Genomic DNA, 13,303 nt, shown 5'->3' with positions numbered 1-13,303 from the left:
CATTCCTACCCTCTGTTACTTCTCTCCCTATTTAAGCTTTGACCTGCCCAGTCAACAGCCACTACCAAGTCTGTGCCAACCTCTGCTCCCACACCTGTGCTGGAAAAAATATAAACTGCTCGGAGACCTGTGCTGAAGGTTGCCAGTGTGATGACGGCTTCTTCTTTGACAGGCAGGGCTGCGTGCCTCAGGAGAGCTGCGGGTGCTTTGAGCGTGGGAGATATTACAAGGTACGAGCCACAGTGGTCTGGGTCTGATCTCATTTTTGCTCTATCCACATCGTAATCCTCACACTAGCTAGCAACACAGTTATCTGTAGCGGATCAGTGCTTTGGCTTATGCAGCCTGGTATCCCTGCTCTGCTAGTCATCAGGTCCCAAAGCCCCAAGAATGGCAAGAAAAGGTAATTCCCTTTGTCTGTTGTGGGAAAACTGAGGCACAGAGCAGGTCAGTGACTTGTTCAGAGCCATACAGTGAGTCAGGAGCATATGGGAGGTTAAAACCTAAGGGCTGCTTCTGGCCGTTGGTCAGGTCCATTAATGGCTGTTAGCCATGATGGGCAAGGAATGGTGTCCCTTGCCTCTGTTTGTCAGAGGCTGGAGATGGATTGCAGGAGAGAGATCATTACCTGTTCAGTTCACTCCCTCTGGGGCCCCTAGTGTTGGCCACTGTTGGCAGACAGAATACTGGGCTAGATGGACCTTTGGTCTGACCCAGTGTGGCCATTCTTATGTTAGAGCTGAGCCCATGAGACAGCCCTTTCCCTTTAAAATAAGTGTAAATGGTGTGATACCAGAACAGACATGTTCTCACTCCGCTCTGGGTTTAACACTGGCGGAAATTATTGTAAATAACCTTTTCCCCCTTGCACTGTGTTGTTTTCCCCCTTCCAAAACATCCCCCCTCCAGCCTGGTGAGACCATCCTGACGAACAACTGCCAGCAGAGCTGCACCTGCCTTGCTGCCCCAGGGCTGACCTGCAAAGCCCATAGCTGCGCTCAAGGAGAGAGCTGCCAGGCCAGAGACGGCATCATGGGCTGCATCAGCAAAGGTAATGGAGAGCCGCTCATTGAAATGTGCCCTCATGGGTTACTGTGGGTGGAATAACTGAGGTAACAGTGGGAGAAGTCGATTTACAACTGTTTATTTATTAAGGTTATTTTTCCTGAAGAGTATTTTCTCTTCCGCTAACTGACCAGCTAACATTAGAACATGGACACAGGTAGACAATTTGTATTTTAGCAAGGAGTTTGATTGTTATAAAGGTTCTCAGGGTGTGGGGCTGCTGAACCCTCTGTCCTTCTTGAACCATAGAATCATACAATTCTAGGGCTGGAAGGGAGCTCAGGAGGTCATCTACTCCAGCTCCCTGCCTGAAGCAGGATCAACACCAACTAAATCATCCCAGCCAGGACTATGTCAAGCCAGGACTTAAAAACTTCTAGGGATGGAGATTCCACCACCTCTCTTGGTAACACATTCCAGTGCTTGACCATCCTCCTGGTGAAATAGTTTTTCGTAATATCCAACCTACATCTAATCTATCTCTCTGTAACTTCAGACCATTGCTCCTTATTCTGCCATCTATCACAATTGAGAACAGTCTCTCTCCATCCTCTTTAGAGCCCCACTTAGGAAGTTGAAGGCTCCTATCAAATCACCCCTCCCTCTTCTCTTCTCCAAACTAAATAAGCGCAAATCCCTCAGCGTCTCCTCATGGGACATGTGCTCCAGCCCCCTAATCATTTTCACTGCCCTCCACTGAACCCTCTCCAATGTGTCCATATCCTTTCTATACTCGGGGGGGGGGGGCCCATCTCACTGATGTCAAGCTACAAACCTTTAGCAGGCACTGGACACACCCAGGCACCAAAGGCGGGAACACACACAACTGTGAGACATGAATGCTTCTTGTAGCATGAACCAGTAGTGGAGAGGCTCCAAACAACTTCCTCCTGCTCCCCAGAACTTTGCCATGTTGCCCTGCTCAGAAGCCTGACCAATGTACTTTCATTCCCCAGTCCACCTCTCCCAGACTGTGGCCAGATACTAGCTTTTGGAAACTGAGTTGAGATTTCCCAAGCACCTCAACCAAAAGACAAAGTGCTAGGATAAAATATAGACCAGATTTATTAAGCACAGTAAGATAGATTGTGAGGGTACATCTACACTTACCAACTCCTTCAGGGTCAATCTTCTAGGGTTAAATTGAACATTAATACTTAGCAACTTAGTCAGTCCTGGTACTCCTTGTTGTCGCAAGGAGTAAGGGAGGTTGATGGGAGAATTTCTCCCATTGGCCTCCTGCTGTGGGTATGGCCAGAGAAGTCAAAGTAGGATATGTTGATTCTAGCTATGCAATTTGTGTGGCTGGAATTGCGTTTCTTAGATTGACTTCTTGGTTTAGTGTACACCTGGCCTCAGCATTTAGAAGCAGTAAGCGTGCAAAACAAAGTTGGTTACTTAAGAAATAAAGCTAAATTTGCGATCTGAGTTCTGTAAACTAAGCAGGATTTGACTTAAGAGGTATTTCACCCTGATAGATAGTTCACACAGACCTTCAGAACTCAGGCTGGAACTCTACTCTAGCACAGTGTCACCTTTCCCAGTTCAGAGTCTTTGTCCTCTAGACATTTCTTCCAGATATTAAGTTGTGTGGGACATGAGACCAAGTCATGATATCCTTTCCCTCTTTATATTTTCTTTCAGTTTGCATCTGCCCCCACTGGTCAAGCATTCTCCACCGCCTACATGCTCTCCCTTAGGCATCTTCTGGGAAGGCTGTTGGGAAGGGGATTCCTTTTAATAATAGAAACGTAGAACACTAGAACTGGAAGGGACCCCGAGAAGTTGTTGAATCCATTCCCCCACACTTACAGCAGAACCGAGCATCACCTAAATTAGGGGTGGGCAGTCATTTTTGTGGGGGTGGGGCATTCCAAGATTTTGGTAAGTGTTTAAGGGATGCACTTTTCTACGGAGCAGGTGTGATGTCTGGGATGGAGGTTGAATCTGAGAATGGAGTTCAGCGTAGGGGCTGGGGTTGCAGGGTAGAATGTGTGGTCTGTGAGGGAGTTTGGTTGAAGGAGGGGGTTGTGACCTGGGGCGACGGGGTATTGGGGTGCAGGGTACAGGAACGGATATGGGTGCAGAAGAGGATTCTATTCTGGGGGAGGGATGGAGGAGCAGGTGCAGCATCTGAAAGGGAGTTGTGAGGTGGATGAAGGAGGGTGCAGAGGGGTGGATGGTGACCTGCGGCAGAGGGTTGGGGTGCAAGGTCCGGGAAGGGATATGGGTGCAGGATAGGATTCTGGCCCGTGGGGAGGGGTATAGGAACAGGATTAGAGTCTTGGAGGGTGTTCAGGTGTGGTGCTATAAGCTGGTCAATGGGAGATGAGAAATTGTGCTGCACTGCCCCTGCCCCCAGCAAATCTTTCAGCTTCTATTGGCTGGAAACCAGTAATTCAGCTCCAATAGGAGCTGAAAGAGTTTGCTGTGGGTGGGGACAGCACCCAAAGGTCTTCTTCTTCTACAGCATTATGGGACTACCAAGGGATGGATTAAAAGGTTTGGCAGAGCAGATCTGGTTGGCTGTATCTAGCCCGCCCTGGTACAGATCATCCCTGACACAAGTATGCTTAAGCTGCTCTTAAATATCTACAAAGACAGAGATTCCACACACCCCTAAGCAGTTTATTCTAATACTTAACCACCCCAACAGTTGGGAAGTTTTTTCTGATGCCCATCCTAAACTTCCCTTGCTGCAGTGTAAGCCCATTGCTCCTTGTCCTGTCCTCAAAGGCTAAGGAGAAGAATTTGTCTTCCTCCTCCTTATAACAACCTTCCATGTCCTTGAAAGCTGCTATATCCCTTCTTAGTCTTCTCTTTTCAAAACAAAGGAAACCTCATAGCTCATGTTCACTAGACCTTTAACCATGTTTGTTGTTCTTCTCTGGACCTTCTCCAATTTCTCCACACCTTTCTTGAACTGTGGTTCCCAGGACTGGGCACAATACTCCAGTTGAGGCCTAATCAGTGGAGTGTAGAGCAGAAGAATTACTTCTCATGTCTTGCTTATGACAGTCCTGCTACTGGTCCTTCAGCATGTCTGGTTATTCCACTGTTGCACCTGGAAGGGTGGCTGTGGGTGTTCTGCACCTCACAACACAGTGCAGCAACACCCACACAGTAAAACTTCATAACTGCATAAAATGTTTGCACATTCAATCCAACAGGATATTAATATGCAGCAGATCAGGACTTTCAGTGGGGGATGCTGTGGGGGGGACCCTGCAGCCCAGGGAAAGGCCATAACAACCCCTGTCTACCCAAAGCCCCTCCCTCTGTAGCCTTGCTCCACCACTGCCCTACCCCCACCTATCTCATCCTCTGGAAGTACAGCGCCACTTCTGGTGAGTGCAAGCTTGGTCTCGCACCCCATCAAGAGCACCGCGGGCTAGAGCAAGATCGTGCAGCTCTGGATCCAGGAAAGGGGTGGAACCGCCCGGGGACTCACTGTAAGCAGTGTGGCACTGCTAGAGGAAGAGAAAGAGGCAGGGGAGGGGAGGTCCTGCCCCTTCCTGAAGTGACCTGAACGTACCACCATGGCACTGACAGTACATGTGTGTCAGGGAGGGGTGGGGGGTGGGGCAAGCCTGGGAGTGTGCATATGACCTCCTCATACAGCCCCCAAGCGTTGTCCCTGATTTTCAGACTGGAACCTCACAAGCCATACTGTGTACAAAACTGGCCATAATTATATGGTAGCGGCGAACGTGGGGGTTCAAGGGTGCCACAGGGATGTTTCTATCAAAACAAACAAGCAGCCCCGTAGCATTTTAAAGACTAACAAAATAATTGATTATGTGATGAGCTTTCATGGGACAGACCCACTTCTTGAGATCTACAGCCCTACCAGACCAGGCTCAATATACAAAGCACAAAGGTCCAAAAATTCTAGCAAGCGGACAATGGTTTAGTTCAGTTTCTCAGCATTCATGGGCCGTAGGCTGCTGTGGAATCTTTCTGGTGTCCTGCAGAGTGATGCAGTGTAAGCACTGAGCTGTGGGGAGTGGAGGGAAATCTCTGAGAGGAAGCTCTGCTCTTGTGGGAGTCACAGGCAATTTGCACCTCTTAAGACTGAACCATTAGCAACTGCAACACTCACTGATTTGTAGAGATGTAGCCGAGTTAGCCTGTAGGTTCCCTTTCTATGATGGGCCTGATCCTTTAAGTTGCTAAGTATCTCCTGCAATGTGCTGAGCACCCTGGGCTTCTGTTGAAGTCACTGAGATAGAAGAAGTCCTGTGGCACCTTATAGGCTAAGAGATATTTTGGAGCACAAGCTTTCATGGGCAAAGAGAATGGGCCATATCCCCCCTGAATGAACTGACTTGATTTCTCCTCCCTTGATGTTCACAACTCCACATTAAGTGCTGATAATGGGCCACATCCACCCTGACTGAATAGACCTTGTCAGCTCAGGCTGTCCCCTTGACTGAGACTCCCTCTTTAAATACTCCTCTGAAACCCCCCTAATCATCCATCTGACGAAGCAGGTCTTTGCCCATGAAAGCTTAGGCTCCAAAATATCTGTTAGTCCATAAGGTGCCACAAGACTTGTTGCTGTGTTCTCACTGATTAGTGGGCTGAATACCCTCTCCCAATGGACTCACTGGGATTTACCCAATAACTTGGGTGCTGTAACAGTTTTTGCAGTGGGGATGCTGAGAGCCAGGGAACTGAGCTGTAAATGCTGCAGACACAGGAATCCACTTCAAGCCCGCACCTCTCCCAGCTCTCCTCATTCCTGCACTATGGCCAGTGACTTCACTGCCATAGCAAATGCATTACTGAGGGTGCTCTGCACTTTGCTGGATCGGAACATAGCACATGGCAGCAGTAAGCATGTGCGTAGCCCCATGGATCGCAAGTGAACTCACTCGATTAAGGGTTTCGATAGATTGGAACCACAGCTGTTGCTGTTCCCAACTTCTCAGTGTGCTCTGGGTGGTCCACTGGTTCTGCATGAAAGCCACGCCCCTGAAGGGGCTGGTTCTCCCAACCTAGACACCAGACATTGGTTCCCTACCTTGTTGACATGGCTAGGTTTTCTGCTTTCAGATCCCTGCAAAGCCCTGACATGCCGGTCCAAAGAGACATGCAAAACTGAAGATGGCCAAGAGACCTGTGTGCCTGACTACAACGGAAACTGCTTGAGCTTAGGGGATGGGCAATACCAAACCTTTGATGGCCTGAAGTTTGATTTGCAGGGCACCTGTAAATATACCATTACTAAGTACTGTGGCAGTGACCCTTCCCTAGAACCATTCACCATTGATGAGAAGAATGACAGTGGGGAGAACCAAGATAACACCTTTTGGCTGGTGACCAACATCTACGTCTATGGGTACAACATCTCCATCTACAAGAGGGAAGTTGGCAAAGTCCATGTGAGTTTCTGAGCTCAGCTTTCCGTGCCTCTGTGATTTATAACGAACATTATTTTTGCGGTAGTTTCTCTCATACAAATAGAATCCTAGACACATGATGTGAGCTGCATATATTATGTAGGCAATACTAGTACTTAAATGCAACTAGTCTCGTGTGTTTGAAATGGCTGTGATAGAGAATTATGCAGACAGGTGCGAACTGCAGGCAGATAGTGTAGCCACATAAATATTGTGTTTGTTCAGGGAAAGTCACACTGTTTCAGTGATTCTTTTACATTCACCTGGTTAAAGTCACCATGATTTACCACCGAAATGAGTGGCAAGGTGACAGTTGCGGCAAGAACAAGTGAGGATGAAAGAGCAGTAACACTCACCAGTCTTACCCCTCCTCTCTGTCTCTAGCTGAACAGTGTGATCACCAGTCTCCCAGTGATGCTGGAAGATGGTAAAATCAGAATGTACAAGGAAGGCCTCAGCACCGTCCTGAAGACAGACTTTGGCCTCCAGGTGGCATATGACAGAAACTGGCATGTAGTGATCACCATCCCCAGCAGCTACTATGGGGCCACATGCGGCTTATGTGGGAACTTCAACCAGAATCCAGAAGATGAAATGATGTTACCCAGTGGCACCAGGGTCTCCTCCCTTGTGGCCTGGGCTGCCAGTTGGAGAGTCCAAGACATGGATCCTTTGTGCTGGGATTATTGCCAAGGGAACTGCCCAATGTGTGATGAGAGCAAAAGGATCCTGTATGGGGAAGACCATCACTGTGGGGGGATCGTCAGAGCAGATGGGCCGTTCCTGGGGTGTCACTCCCGAGTGAGCGCCTATGACTTCTTTGACAGCTGCATCTACGACATGTGTCTGAGCGATGGGGACAAAAGCATTTTGTGTGAGGCACTGGAGGCCTATGCCAATGCCTGCAGCAAGCAGGGAGTCCCTGTCCATGACTGGAGGACATCCTCTGGCTGTGGTGAGCCTGGCAGTTTGGTTTTGTATTGGCTGCGGTAGTGATAGTCACTCTGTTTACCTTGCTGGTGAGCATGGGGATGGAAATATCCCAGCTCCCTGGTGTATGGGGATCAGCACTGGCTCTTAAGGGTAGTGCTCCTGCCAACATCCATCCTTCCAAGAGCTAACCACCTGGCCCTGCTGTCTGATGAGATCTAAAAATCAGTCCTTCATTTGGCTAGAGTACATGTACGTAGCTACTGGTAAGCAACAGTCACAGCTCAGGGTGGACATTCACACTCTCAGTCGTCAGGTGATAATATCTAAAAATATCGACGCAGATGCAATGTCACAGGTTACTCTGTAGACTACCTGTCAGGTGTCCTATGTAAGCACACACTGTAAGTGGGATGTAGCTGGTGATCAGGCAACGGTGGAGTTCAATGTTTCTCATTGTTCATGGTGCAGAGGGGGCCGTGGGATCTTTTGGGTGATCTTCAGCAGGCAGCAGCTATAGACAGTTGTGGAACCAAGAGGGGAGAGAGATCCATGAGAGATCCTATTGAAATGTGTGGGATCTGAAGGTGCTCAGAATTTGACTCTTAGCACCTTCAGCCCTTGCTAACCCCTGGACTGAGATCCTGTTCACAGTGGAGCAATTGAAGGTCCTCAGCATGTTGCTGGATGCACACTTAAGCAAGTGCATAACTTTAAGTGACTGAGTGAAGTTCTTTGCTGGACTGAGACTGTACTTTGCAGCAAATCAAGGTCAGTAGACTTTCATGGACTTGCCATCTGCTCAGCATGTCACGGGTGGCTAAGTTGGTTCAGTATGAATGTTGTGTTCGTTGTCGGTCTGGTTCTCCCATACTGCTGCTATTATTATTAATAATAATAACAATAAGAGTAATAACAATAATAGCAATAATAAAATACTAAATTGTCACTCCAAAGATAGGTGTGTAAGTGCTTGTATTGCACTGAGTAATTTAGAGGGGTGGTAAAAGGGAAGTGTGTGCTCTGATGAGGGGTTGTGTGTTTATGGTTACCAGCAGCTATGCTTTTGTATTGATTTGTATCAGGGAAGAGGGATCAGGCTGAAGAATTTTAAGTTGAATTGTGTGGGTAACAAAGGAGGGGTGTGTGTGTCTGGAGCATCAGGCTTGGGGATGTTGTGTTGATTTGGTTGAATGTGGAGCACATTGGAGAGCTTGTGTTAAGTTATATAAGTGGTGAAACAATCTTTAAAGAACTGAGTAGCCATAAGTATCCCTTATATCATTGACTCATTACAACCAATGAATTTGTTGAATACAAACTTGGTGTAGAGTAAGGTGGTGATTCTCCATGTTACTTCTAAATCACAGTGGACTAGGACTCTTGGCATGGCATAGCTAGATGCCTTGCCATTTTATTATAGATAGATCAGGATTATTTATACTACTGTGGTACTTAGGAGCCTGGACACTGGACTGGAGTTCCTTGCCAGGTTGATGTGACCTGTCATTTTTCTTTCAGATGCCTGCAAACTTCTGAAATGCCGTAAGGAAGAGAAATGCCAGACTGAGAATGGCCGTGCATTTTGTATACCTGCCTACAGGAAAATGTGCTTGGGCTCAGGAGGCACCAACTATCAAACTTTTGATGGCTGGAAGTTTGACTTCCAGGGCACTTGCACTTACACTCTGGCCAAATACTGTGGGAATGACACCACCTTGGAGCCTTTCACTGTTGATGAAAAGAATGACAACAAGCAGAGCCAGGATATCTCCTTTCTGCGAATGACCAACATCCACATCTACGGGTACAAGATCTCCATTTACAAGAGGGAAGTTGGCAAAGTGTGGGTGAGTCTGGCAGCTCAGGGCTCTGCTGCTTTACAGCTTACAAAGCATAGTACTTTTGTGCAGGGTCTCACACAAAGAGAATCCTAACTATAGATGCTGTGAGCTGAGCAAGTCATCTGGGCAGCAAGTACATAAATACATCAGATATGTATGATCTGTTAGTTTGAAAACCTTATGATAGGTAGATCACCAAAACAAGACTTGTTTATTGGACTTTGGATTGATATCAGTTGCTGTTCTTGAGTAATGAAAGAGTAGAAAGTGATTAAGTGATTAATTTACTTGCTGCTGGTTAGCGTGACAGTGAGTAACAGCCAAAGTGAATGGCGTGGCTACATTGGGAAGAAGGGTAAGTGAGGATGTAAGAATAATGCCTATCATGTTCCCCCCATCCCATCTGTCTCTAGCTAAACGGAGTGATCGCCAGTCTACCAGTGACGCTGAAAGAGGGTAGAATCAGACTGTACCAGAAAAGCCAAAGCACCGTCTTGCAGACGGACGTTGGGCTCCATGTGGAGTACAACAAGAACTGGCAGCTGACAATCTATCTCCCCAGCAGCTACTATGGTGCCATGTGTGGTCTTTGTGGGAACTTCAACCAGAACCCAGAAGACGACATGATGTTGTCTAATGGGATCAAAACCTCCTCCGTAGTGAGCTGGGCTGCCAGTTGGAAAGTTCAAGACCGGGACCCCTTTTGCTGGCATATTTGCGAAGAGACATGCCCAGCATGTGAAGAGAGCCAGAGAAATCTGTATGGTGACAATAGTCATTGTGGGCTGATCCGTAAACCACTGGGACCCTTCAGAGAGTGTCACTCCAGAGTGAACCCCGAAGACCACTTTGACAACTGCCTCTATGGTGTGTGTTTGAATGGTGGGCAAAAAACCATTCTGTGTCAGGTGCTGGCAGCCTACGCAGATGACTGCAGGGACCTTGGAGTCACCGTCTATGACTGGAGGACACCATCTGGCTGTGGTGAATCTGGAGGTTGGTATTCTGTCAGATCAGGTGGGAATAGGACAAATCTGACCAGCTTACCCTGCTGATGCAGGAGAGGGAGAGTGATCTGATTGTGGGGGTGGGAATATCGAGGCTCCTACGGTATTGGGATCTTCACTCATTCTTAGGACAGAGCTCCCCCTATTCTGCAGGGCTTCCTTTATTAGGTAAGTGTACCTCCAAGAACTCGCAAGCCTGAAAGAATGACAGACACAAGTAGCTTATCTGCAATTTGTCTGTCAGTGCAATGTATTTTTCAAGCAGGCAACAACGCACTTCAGTATCTGTGGACCATAGGAGCACGTAAAACATTTTTGGTGGTCTTTAGATTGAAACAGCATTAGAACAAAGCTGTGGGTGAGTTAGGAGGGGAGATTCAGGAGATCAACTTTTTTCTTCCATTGAAATATGTCGGAGTCAAAGGTCCTTACAACTGTCAGAATTTGATGCCTACCACCTGTCACTTTCTCTGCTGCATGGACTGAAATGCCACTCCCGGAGGAGTCAGTGGAAATTAGCCAATGATGTCAGTGCCACAGCAATGGGTTATTGAGGTTGTGTATGATCACATGCAAGGCCATTTAACCACATGCATAACTTTAAACATTTGAGTGGCATCATTGATTTCAGTGGAACTGCTTATATGGTAAAGGTTTTAGCTGGACTGGGACCAGAGCTTGAAGCAAGACAATTTCTATTCAGTATCCACAGCATGTTTTGCTTGGTTCTGCATTAATGTTGTGCCCACAACAGATCTTGCTCCCCCAGCCTAGACACTTGACTTTAGTCCCCTTTCTCTTTCCAGAAACCTGCAAAGCCCTGAAATGTGGGACCAAGGAGACATGCAAGATTGAAAATGGCCACCCAACATGTGTTTCTGACTATGTGGGAACTTGCTGGGGCTGGGGGGACCCGCACTATCACACCTTTGATGGCCTGAAGTTTGACTTCCAGGGCACCTGCACCTACACCATCGCCAAGTACTGTGGACAGGATCCCACCCTAGAGTCCTTTACTGTTGAAGAGAAGAATGATAACCGGGGCAGCCAAGCCATCTCCTTTCTGCGGGTGACCAACATCTATGTCTACGGGTACAACATCTCCATCTACAAGAGGGAAGTTGGCAAAGTCCGGGTGAGTCTCTGATTTCAGGATTGTACTTTTTTGATTTGCAACATAAGGTGACTTGGCATAATGTCTGTCCCACGGAAATGATACCCTGCAATCAGAGGATGTGAGGGAGAAAGACACAGCCAAATCAGAAAAAAAAATTATGTTTTCAGGTGATATATCTAAACTTGGACAAGGTAGGGTGTTTGTTTCAGGGATTTAGAAGATATATGGGGGATACTATGACAGAAAGAAAGGCATGCTCATAGATAGATACTAGTGGTGAAATCAAGACCCTATTGAAATCAGTGGGAGTAGGTGGCATAGATCACAGGTCTCAGTAGAGGGCTGAAATCTATACTTAGTTATGGTTCATGTGTTACTTTGCAAATTCAGGCCTATATGTACTCCACATTATGCACAGCGGAATGGCCTGTCAGAAGTCTGCACAGAGATCAAAGGGAGAATGTAGTCTTTATTTAGTAAGTACATCTTGAATACTTCATGCAGCTCTGAACTCCCCATCTCAAAGAGCTAGGGCTATATTTTCTAGATTAGAAGAAGAGTGATTACAAAGAAAGGGATTTTTCCTTTTGGAAAAGAGACCACTAAGGAGGGATATGATGACAGTCTATAAACTCATGAATGATGTGGAGAAAGTGAATGAGGCAGTACTGTATATGCTTTGCATAATACAACTACCAGAGGTCACCCAATGGCATTCACAGGCAGCAGGTTTAAAACGAACAATAGGAAGTACTTCTTCACACAGGGCAGAGTGGAGCTCATCGCCACAGGATGTGATGACCAAAACTATAAATGAGTTACAAAAGAGCTATATAAGCTCCCGGAGTATAGATCCATCAGTGGGTACCCGCCCAACATGCTCAGGAATGCAGCTCCATGCTTTACACGTTCCTAGCCACTGACTGCCAGAAGCTGGGAGTGAATGATGGGATGGATCATCCAATGACTTCCCTTTAGTTTGCATTCCCTCTGAAGCATCTGGCACTGGCCAGTGTCAGAAGACACGACACTGGGCTGGATGAACCATTAATTTGGCTCAGTGTGTCTGTTCTTATGTTCTTAACCTGAGCTGGGCAAAATTTTTCATTAAAAACGTTTGCTTGGAGAAAAATGCAGGTTCGATGCACTGAAACCTTTCATGAATTTGCATCAATTTCACAGACATATTTTGGCTCAGGGGGAAAAAAATCCAATATCCATGAAAGGTTTTGGTTCAACATTTTTAAAAAAGGAAAGTTTGAGTTTTTTAATTTGAAAGAAGTTTTTGTTTCAAAACTTCCCTTAATTTTTGTTTAATCTGAAACTATTTCTTTTCACCAAAATTTTTGATTTCTTTTCAGTTCAACAGAAACAAATTTTTCCTATTTTTTTGGAATTACTAATTTCTTATACGTACATCTCTAGCAGGGACCAAGTTTTTATTCTTATTTAATAGCAGATTTACCCAGCATTATTCATATCATTAAGTCAAGTAATGACTCTTTTTGGGGGGTAAATAAAAGGGAAATGAATGCTGGTGTGCGACTGTCCCCACCCCCCACATCTGGCAGAGGGGACAGTAGGCTCCAGGGTCCAACCCTGACTCCAGCTGCCTCCTGCCCCTGGCCTGCAGCTGGTTGAGGCATGGGGCAAGGCTGAGGGCAGGGGGCAGCCCTGGTCTCCAGGGAGCTTCAGCTCCAGCCAGCAGTTTGCCCACGGGGGTCAGGTGGGGACAGGACCCTGGGATCTGGCCCTGGCCTCCCTCCAGCACTGCAGCTAGTTTGGGAGGCGTCAGCACTCATGGGACCGGCTCCAACTTGAAACTGCCTCACCCCCGCTCCCAGTCTGCAGGCTCTCCTCATGGTGAGTCATGGGGGAAATCTCCAGGGTGAGGCTGGGCTGTACTTCCTGGCCCATAGGATTGCATAGCTTATT

At 47.1% G+C, this 13,303-nt stretch overlaps 1 protein-coding gene across 1 annotated transcript in view; it reads left to right on the top strand.

The window, feature by feature from the left end:
- The first annotated feature begins 1,032 nt into the window (after positions 1 to 1,032).
- LOC142004026 (IgGFc-binding protein-like) overlaps positions 1,033 to 13,303 on the top strand; it is a 39,411-nt gene continuing 27,140 nt past the window's right edge. The window contains exons 1-6 of the mRNA XM_074981447.1: positions 1,033 to 1,051; positions 6,124 to 6,452; positions 6,855 to 7,425; positions 8,922 to 9,250; positions 9,658 to 10,240; positions 11,058 to 11,386. Of these exons, the coding sequence (XP_074837548.1) occupies positions 1,033 to 1,051; positions 6,124 to 6,452; positions 6,855 to 7,425; positions 8,922 to 9,250; positions 9,658 to 10,240; positions 11,058 to 11,386 (2,160 nt within the window). The remainder of the gene's footprint in view (positions 1,052 to 6,123; positions 6,453 to 6,854; positions 7,426 to 8,921; positions 9,251 to 9,657; positions 10,241 to 11,057; positions 11,387 to 13,303) is intronic.

This window comes from Carettochelys insculpta, chromosome 30 (genome assembly GCF_033958435.1).
Source record: "Carettochelys insculpta isolate YL-2023 chromosome 30, ASM3395843v1, whole genome shotgun sequence".
Lineage (NCBI taxonomy): Eukaryota > Metazoa > Chordata > Testudines > Carettochelyidae > Carettochelys > Carettochelys insculpta.
The sequence above is the reverse complement of the archived record's forward strand: the minus strand, read 5'-3'. Positions and strand labels throughout refer to the sequence as shown.